This window comes from Euphorbia lathyris, chromosome 5 (assembly GCF_963576675.1).
Source record: "Euphorbia lathyris chromosome 5, ddEupLath1.1, whole genome shotgun sequence".
Classification (NCBI taxonomy): Eukaryota; Viridiplantae; Streptophyta; class Magnoliopsida; order Malpighiales; family Euphorbiaceae; genus Euphorbia; species Euphorbia lathyris.
In genome coordinates, this window is record NC_088914.1 from 23,721,853 (window position 1) to 23,730,720 (window position 8,868).

At 37.0% G+C, this 8,868-nt stretch overlaps 1 protein-coding gene across 1 annotated transcript; it reads left to right on the forward strand.

The window, feature by feature from the left end:
• The first annotated feature begins 5,529 nt into the window (after window positions 1-5,529).
• Window positions 5,530-7,803, forward strand: LOC136230846 (uncharacterized protein At1g03900). The gene is made up of 3 exons (XM_066020036.1): window positions 5,530-6,293; window positions 6,996-7,283; window positions 7,522-7,803. The coding sequence occupies exons 1-3, from the start codon at window positions 5,805-5,807 to the stop codon at window positions 7,585-7,587; spliced, it is 843 nt and encodes a 280-aa protein (XP_065876108.1). The 5' UTR covers window positions 5,530-5,804; the 3' UTR covers window positions 7,588-7,803.
• The last annotated feature ends 1,065 nt before the right edge of the window (window positions 7,804-8,868 follow it).

Genomic DNA, 8,868 nt, shown 5'->3' on the forward strand with positions numbered 1-8,868 from the left:
TCAAACAAGCTTATGAGTCTGGCGATATGATCAGTACTGAGAGGGTTCATGTGTTCTGGAGAACACTTTTGATTAATTATGGTCAGACTCATGAAACTGAAGGGTGTCATGATCAGACAGAGGATAGGAGATATTTTAAATCCTTAGTCGACCAGGTCTCTAAAGGTGACCCAGCCTTGTTGCGGAACATTTCAATACTTATACATGATCAACTACACCCTAATCAAGCACATTACACCGAACCTGATGTGAAAATTAACGTTCGAGGACGACCGAAGGCGGATAAATCCACAAAACGTACGCCTAGTGCCTGGGAGTACAACGAAACTCGGCGTGGATGTGCTCATTCTAGTAGTTCGTCTATGAGCCATGGTAGAAGTGGTAGGAAAAGCTCTTCATCATCTGTCCATAATTTTGCATCCTCAGATAATACAGTTTTGCAACATCTAATTCATTTACACTTAACATAAGTTCTGTGTGGTTTACAATATCTTATTTCACTCAATGCAGATGGAAATACGTATGAAGTTAATGATGTCGTTCATTCTGACAAAATAATTGGGATCATTAAGCCCTACGTTGAAACATATTGCAACGTAATCGGTGATGGAAATTGTGGCTTCCGTGTTGTTTCTTCCTACATTTTTGGTACCGAAGAGAAGTGGCAATCAGTTAGGCATAACCTTAGGAATGAAGTAATTGCTAACCGTTTTCGGTATGAAACCGTGTTAATTGACGGTGTTGATGCAGCAATTAATAGGATAAGTTGGGACGGTGGAGCTTGTTCGCCTGAGCATTGTATGCTCGTTTATGATGACTTGTTTCTGATTGCTACATTATACAATGTTGCTGTAATGTTTTTCGGTTACCTGGGTGGAATTAACTTTAGTTTTTGTGGTACTGTGTTACCAGTGTATGCCCCTTCCACTACTACAAGACCAGAACGAGAGATCTGCATAGCTCATTTGGGTACGCACTATCGCCACTATATTTGTTTAAATTTATCTCCTAATTTTCCAGTCCCCCATGTACTAGAATGGTGGAAACAACACCATGAATGTAGCGTTGAAGGGTGGGATCGCATTTATGCAGCTAGGACAGCATAATGGACAAGATTGGTTAAACTTAGATCCAGTTAGCTTTATATATGTTACAGGTTGATTCCGATTGATTCTGGATAACAAACAGTTAATGTTTTGACTCAGTTTTGTTCATTCGAGTTACAGGTTGTGTCTGTATTGTGTCTATATTGATTCTGTAATGTTCTGGATTGATCCAGATAGCTTTATATATGTTACAGGTTGATTCTGATTGATTCTAGATAACAAACAGTTACTATTTTGACTCAGTTTTGTTCATTTGAGTTACATGTTGTGTCTGTATTGTGTCTGTAATGTTCTGGATTGATCCGGATAGCTTTATATATGTTACAGGTTGATTCTTATTGATTCTGGATAAAAAACAGTTACTGTTTTGACTCAATTTTTTTCATTCGAGTTACAGGCTGTGTCTGTATTGTGTCTGTATTATGTCTGTAATGTTCTGGATTGATCTAGATAGTTTTATATATGTTACAGGTTGATTCTAATTGATTCTAGATAACAAACAGTTACTGTTTGTACTCAGTTTTATTCATTCGAGTTACAGGTTGTGTCTGTATTGTGTCTGTATTGATTCTGTAATGTTTTAGATTGATCCAGATAGCTTTATATATGTTACAGGTTGATTCCGATTGATTCTGGATAACAAACAGTTACTGTTTTGACTCGGTTTTGTTCATTCGAGTTACAGGTTGTGTCTGTAATGTTCTGGATTGATCCAGATAGCTTTATATATGTTACAGGTTGATTCTGGATAATAAACAGTTACTGTTTGTACTCAGTTACTGATCCAGTTAGCTTTATATATGTTACAGGTTGATTCTGATTGAATTCTGTTTAAAACAAATGGTAATAAATAACGTACTTATAAAATTAAAGTACTAAAATAGCAAGTACATAGTAAAGATATTATCCGAATGCCAACGTAAATATACTTATAATAAAAAGTACTAAAAACACAACCACAAATCACTTGACCGAATTCCAAGCATCCAAAATCTTGTCGTACAACTGTTGCCACTCAGCCGCAACATCCTCATCAAGAAGGTTCATCGCGGCCAATGCACCTTCTCCCTAGTTAGCCCAACAGCTAACCCACTAGCAAAAGAAATAACCCAAAATGAATAAATATCATTTCTTTTAATATAATTTGATAATTGTAAATAAATTGATTAAAACTTAAATTACTTACCACTTTGCTATTCGAGCGAGTATGAATAACCGGTCCGAGTGCAGGCATATCCGGTAGTAGCTGAGGGTGTGAATGCAGGTAGTACCATGACATGTACTGCTCCTCACAGTCCGAAGGAGTCCATGTTAGAGTGAACCGAGACAATATAAGCATGCCCACCTTGGGAAATGAGGTCCAAAGATCCTCCGCCATGTCAGCGGGCACTTCTACCCAATTTTTCAAGCTGGACCAAGGATGTACGGCCTTCAACGGCCTCAAGATCGGTCGAGGTATGGTCTGCACGTAACCTAGCTGGTGAAGGCATCTCCTCGACATGTACGGCTCGATCACATCCTTGTAACATATCCATCTGGCGTATATCATCCTAGGGGTATGCGTAATGGCATGAGGACCATACGGCATCCACGTCACCTACAGACGTATACAACAACATTAACATACAAATAATACAAGTAAATGTATTTGGTTTATTTAATTAAATTGAAATTGTACCTCATCAGCAGTCAATCTATCAAGCCGGACACGATATGATCTCAGTCGATCCCCACTCTTCTCCATCGATATAGATGGCCACATGCAAGCCCTCAGAATCGCCGGATCCAATATGACTCCCTCTTGCTGAGGCCTGAAGCACGGGAAGTACTCACAAATCCATGCCTGAAGCAGTGTCAGACAACCCGTGATCTGCCCGCAGTCTCCTCTGCTAGCAATACCTAGATGACGGTATAGATATGCTAGTGCAGCTGAGCCCTACGAGAGTCCAATAGCTCCAGCTACCGAGTCCTGTACCTCCAACAGATAGGAAGGTCGAATGCGGTCCCCACTCTTATCCACGAACAATGTGCAACCGAGCATAAGAAACGTCCAAGCTGTAGCCTGTGCATCAGGAATCCGATCTCCTTGACAATAATCCAGGACGGAAGCCGCTCGTATACCGTAAGGTGGAACTGACGCGCCGCTCGTTCCACCTTACGGTGGAACGAGCGTGCAACCCGTTCCACCTTACGATGGAACGGAGCGCCGTGCGTTCCACCGTACGTTCCACCTTACGGTGGAATGGCATCTGCCTTTCGTTTAGGCAAAAGCCATACGGGTTCCGCCTCCGAATTAGAGGCGGAACCCGTGATTTCGGACAAATTTTTTTTAAAAAAAACCTTACCAGAGCATTCATGAAGCCTTTACCCTTTCCTTCATTTGGCGGCATATCGTTTTAGGTCGGGTTTTTTGAAAATCCAAAAAGCTAGAGAGGATTTGAGAGTTTTGAGTTTTTGATTTGAAATTATGAGGAGGGCAAAATTGTCAAAAAGGTGCGGTTGAAAGTATAACCTTTGCGGTATATAGCAGCCCACTTAATATATTTACCATACTATTAGTTTATTTTTAGTAAAGGAACAAAATAATTTGTTTGAATAAATGGCAGTAAGTACCAACATCTCGATGTATCAATAAGCTGATTGAAAAAATTCGTAAAACTAACTTTTTCAAAATTAAGGGTTTGAACCCAAAAAGCTTTTTTTTGAAATAAATCAGATGAAAGAATATTGCTAAGAACAGTAATGTTCATATGGACCATAATGACCACGGTAAATTTGGTCATTCACCATTAGATCTAGGTTGATTAAAATCTTAAGGTGGAGATTGAAGGCATCCTAAGGCTTAGATTCAATCAGCCTAGATCTAACAGTTAATGACCAAATTCAGATGGTCATCAGGGTCTATGTGAAAAATACTGTTGCTAAGAAATGGTGGTGGACATGCTCACTCATCCCGAACAGACACAAAATTGACCGCTTTTGCTAGAGCATGAGCAACGCTTAATAAATGAGATAGAGCACAGCTCTAAATCTCGTAATAAATGAATACAATCAGAAATAATGTCGACTAAATATGAAAGACCTTCTAAACACATTTGACTATGACGAGACAATCCGACTGACTTTGAATTTTCTCACTAGGGCGATGCATCTTAATCCAACTTAAAGCTTCTTTGATAGTCACGGCCTCAGGTAGCTGAGGACTGAGATTTCCTTGAAAAGCTCACATCTTAGCTAGAATGCATTATCCAGAGTGATTACTTGATGATGCCATAGATGGAAAAAGAACTTTTGATACAAGAATGGAAAAGAAAAGAAGCTTGTCAAAGGACAAGACAAAACCAAACTTGTCAAATGACAAGATCCATATCAGTTGAATAGTAGCGGAGATGAAAGAATTTCAAATTCTCATTTTAATCAATATTGTGTAACTCATCTTCTTCTCTATTGGGCATTCCTCTATTTTTCTCCATCTTCATGGTGCTTCTTAGAGCTCTTTGAAGAATTACTCAAAAAGCTATTCAGACATCTTTTTACAAAAAAAAAAAAAATGAGAGGTTTGACTAGCCAAAACCTTTAAAAGTGGTACAAACCTCTAATTTTACTTCAAACATCTTTTTTTTCCCAAACCGAGCCAAAGACTTAAATTACGAGTCTGTTTGGTTCAATGATTAGTCGGTAGTTGTTGCTGTTGTTATTAGCTGTTTGCGGTTGTTGCTAGCGGTTTGTTATTAACTGATTAATTATTAGTACTTCATAAAATTGTGATTGACTATTGCTATTAATACATAAAATATTAATACATAAAATGTAATATGAGTATGTTTTAAATTAATCAATATATAAATTATAAAAATAAAAAATGCAATACACAAAATTGATAAAATTAACCTAAGTAATTATATAAAAGTTAAAAATAATAATTTATTAAATAAAAACGCTAATAATATTATAAATATATAAATAACGTAACAAAATGTGTATTGTAGAAATAAAAAATAATTTTATTAAAATTAAATAAATATAAATAGTTATGCATTAAAAACTTTAAAATACTATAATTTGATAAAATTTATGTTTATATCAACTTAGTTTCCTTTAGTTTCCATTTTTCGGAAACTACTTTTTAATTCTAAATATGAAATAAAGAGTGTCTGATAAAAATTTTAAACTGATATTTTTATCATAAGAATCAATTAATATCTATTATGTATTAATAGTAATATTAATTAAAAACCGATTAAATTCATTGATCCATGAACCCTTTATTATATTGATTTGATATCCGGTCCAGTTTTTAAAACATTACGATTAATATCTATAGATTAGTAACAAGAAATAGAACATTAAATCAAACAGATGAAGTAACCGGCCTAGTGAAACAATGTATTTATTGGAGGTTAGATTAAACGCTAAAAAGCTGTTTAGATGAAATAAACAGCCCATCATATCTCTTTACCCATTGCTTTTGCAGTTGACCAATCAATTACACTTGCTCTTTCGAATCCACCGTCTCTGTAACTCTCTATCTTTCTCTCTCAATTTTCTTTCTTTCTTGTTGGCATTTGAATTTGATACAATCCCTTCACCTTTCAAACTTTCTGGATATTCTCTTATAAATCCACCGCTAGATCTTCTGCATTTGCCTCAATTAGCTCCGCAATTCTGATTCAAGGAAACCCAGAGGAGGGCAACGATATGTCGTTTGAAGAAGATGAGGAATCCATGGAGCACACCCTACTAGTTGTGCGTGAGGTTTCCGTTTACAAAATTCCTCCACGTTCTACCTCCGGTGGATACAAATGCGGGGAATGGTTACAATCCGACAAGATCTGGACCGGTAGGCTCCGAGTGGTGTCATGTAAAGACAGATGTGAGATCCGATTGGAGGATCCTAACTCCGGGGATCTGTTTGCGGCGTGTTTTGTTCATCCCGGTCAGCGCGAGGGTGCGGTCGAGTCAGTACTCGATTCATCCCGGTATTTCGTGCTTAAGATCGAGGACGGAAGAGGGAAGCATGCGTTTATCGGGTTAGGGTTTACTGAGAGAAATGAGGCATTTGATTTCAATGTAGCATTATCAGATCATGAAAAATATGTAAAGAGAGAGAACGAAAAAGAGAGTGGAGAAACTAGCGAGAGTGACACTCACATTGATATACATCCCGCTGTCAATCTCAGATTGAAGGTATGGCCTCTTTAACAATTTCTTGAATTTCAGTTCATCACAGAATTACTGGACTGACTATATACGGTCAGATTTACCTTAAATATGCTCTATTTGATATGTACTGTTGAAATTGGAGTTGTTTCCACTTGCATTGGGCTGTCAGATGAATAACTGATAAATGGTGTTTCAGATTAAATAGTAGGAGAATTGGGGGTTCTCTTTGTTATGTACTTTAATTTCACTGATCTCTTGGGTTTTATTAGAGATTTTTAATCTGCTGGTTTTCGACAACAAGTTTTATTCTTCCATTATCAATTCTCTTTGTTATGAACTTCCATTTCACTGATTTCTTGGGATTTATTAGAGGGTTAATCTGCAGTGTTTCGATAACAAGTTCCCTTCTTCCATTGTTTATGCTGTTTGCTTTTAGTTTAGTTCATAATCTAACAGCTAAATGAGTCATCTTATAGTACTGTGTTGTGTTTGGTATCATTTTCTGAAATTCGTCTTAATTCGACCAGCTGAACAATCTGCATATTTTTCATAACATGCTCTCTTCTTTCATGTTTTTTGCTGTTTACTTTTAGTTTAGTTGATGATCTAGCAGTTAAGATTGAGTAATCTATCAGTGTGCTGTGTTGTGTTTGATATGCTGGTTGAAATGCTGTTCCAATTTGACCAGCTAAACAACATTTTTTCTTTTTTTGGGATAAAATATAGGAAGGTGAAACCATCCGTATAAATGTGAAGCCTAAACCAGCTGGTGGGACTGGAATGCTTTCAGCTGCAGGGCTATCAGCAGGTGTTCCTGCAGCTGGAAAGCCAAAACCCTTAGGTCTCGCCCCACCACCAAGTGGAGGAGGAAAAATAAGATCGGCGCTCCCACCCCCTCCAAATGATCCGGTTCTTGCAAGGAGGACTTCAATTAATCAGAGTGTTGGTAGTAGAGAACCTAAAGAAAATGCAAATCACTCATCCAATCCCTTATCAGATCTCTCTCCCCTTGAGGTATGCTTTTGTTGTTTTATAGTCCAATCTTGCTCATTTTCACCACATAGTAGTATTACTTTTTATGACAGTTCAAACACCGCTATATTTGTTGTGGCTTGTGATGGAAAGATAACATGAATTTTACTCCTTTGAGCAGTGAAACTGCACTGTGATGGATTTAAACTATCCGTTGATAAATAAATTGTTTCGTGTATGTACATATATGTTATTAGCTCATTGCAATTGGTATTTGCAGAGAAATCTTCCTTCAGCAACATCAGGATCTACAAAGACGGCTTCATCAGGGTGGGCAGCATTTTAGTGGTTTGGGGGATTTATTGAGCATTGAACCTGTATTTGATGTTGTTTTCTTATTTTTTTTAAAGAAAGTGGAAATGAATATTATGATTAAGAAAAGTAAGAAAAATGGCCAAATAAGTTCATGTGTAGAAAATAATGTGAGCGGTTCTTTCTCCTGCATGAACTTTGGAACGTTATATCGAACATACAATAGAAAAATGAATTTTGTTGTCTTCAATCTGGTTGCCAAATTTGCACCAATTCAAATAACTTGGAACCAGTGATTTATATTGGGTGTAATAGCATGTGGCGTATGTTTTGGATTCTTATTTTGCTGTTTATATATTAAGCAGAGAACGGCAAATTTTCGCTGTTAATCCTCTAAATCTTACGCGGCAATAAGTGGAAATTTAAACAAGTTGAAACGAAATAAAAAAACTAATAAATCACATTTTAAGTACGTTCAGGAAGTCATTAAGTTGCTTTAAGCAAATTATAATTTAAGAAATTAATCCCTTGTTTTCAAAATTGGATTCGGCCAAACATTGCAGGTGGTGTAAACTTGTAGTGCAAATTAATGAGGTGGGTTGGTTCTATCTTGCTTGCAAACATCACATTCCTTGAGTTATACAATTGTCAATTTCTTAATGTAAAAACTTCGCATCCTGAAGTTAAACAATGAGGATATTACATTACTTGTCAGTTTCTTAGTGTAAAACCTAACTTCCAAAGAGGTGGTTTGAGATGTGTACTAATTAATTGATTGGTAATAGGTGATTCAAACCGTTTAAGTTGATATCAATGATGAGCTGAAGGAACCTGGACAAGTCTTATACATCCTTCAAATGTGGTTTATGTTCTGCAGTTCCATTCTAAGCACAGTGTTAATTATAGTTGCGAAAGGTGGTCCAGGTGATTGCCTAAGGTGAGAGGCGGCCCAGGCGATCAAGCCACCGCCTTATGTAATGGAAGGTGAGCGAAATTCAAAAGGCCACCGCCTTTCTGCCGCAGGCAAGAGGCGGTTTTAGCCGAGAGGCAGTTGCCTTTGGATCTCAGGTGAAATTTAGATTAAAAATTGGAGTAAGTATAATCAAATAGTTTGTGCGATTGTGATAGAAAGGGTTCTCTATGTCCAGTTCGAAGACTTCATTTGCTCCAGGAAAGCTTCATCTACTTCAACAACTTCACAGCACCGTCGATTACATATTTTGACAACTTTACTTTTCTAACTTCTATTTCTTACTCCATCTTCTTAGTTTCTTTTCTTCCTTACTTTTCTTGATTCAAAGTGTTATGATGCCCG

Excerpts from the sequence above, each read along its gene's own strand:
- LOC136230846 (XM_066020036.1), top strand. The coding sequence starts at position 5,805 with ATGTCGTTTGAAGAAGATGAGGAATCCATGGAGCACACCCTACTAGTT. Across the intron at positions 6,294-6,995 it reads CTGTCAATCTCAGATTGAAG|GAAGGTGAAACCATCCGTAT; the intron begins GTATGGCCTCTT and ends GATAAAATATAG. Across the intron at positions 7,284-7,521 it reads CAGATCTCTCTCCCCTTGAG|AGAAATCTTCCTTCAGCAAC; the intron begins GTATGCTTTTGT and ends TGGTATTTGCAG.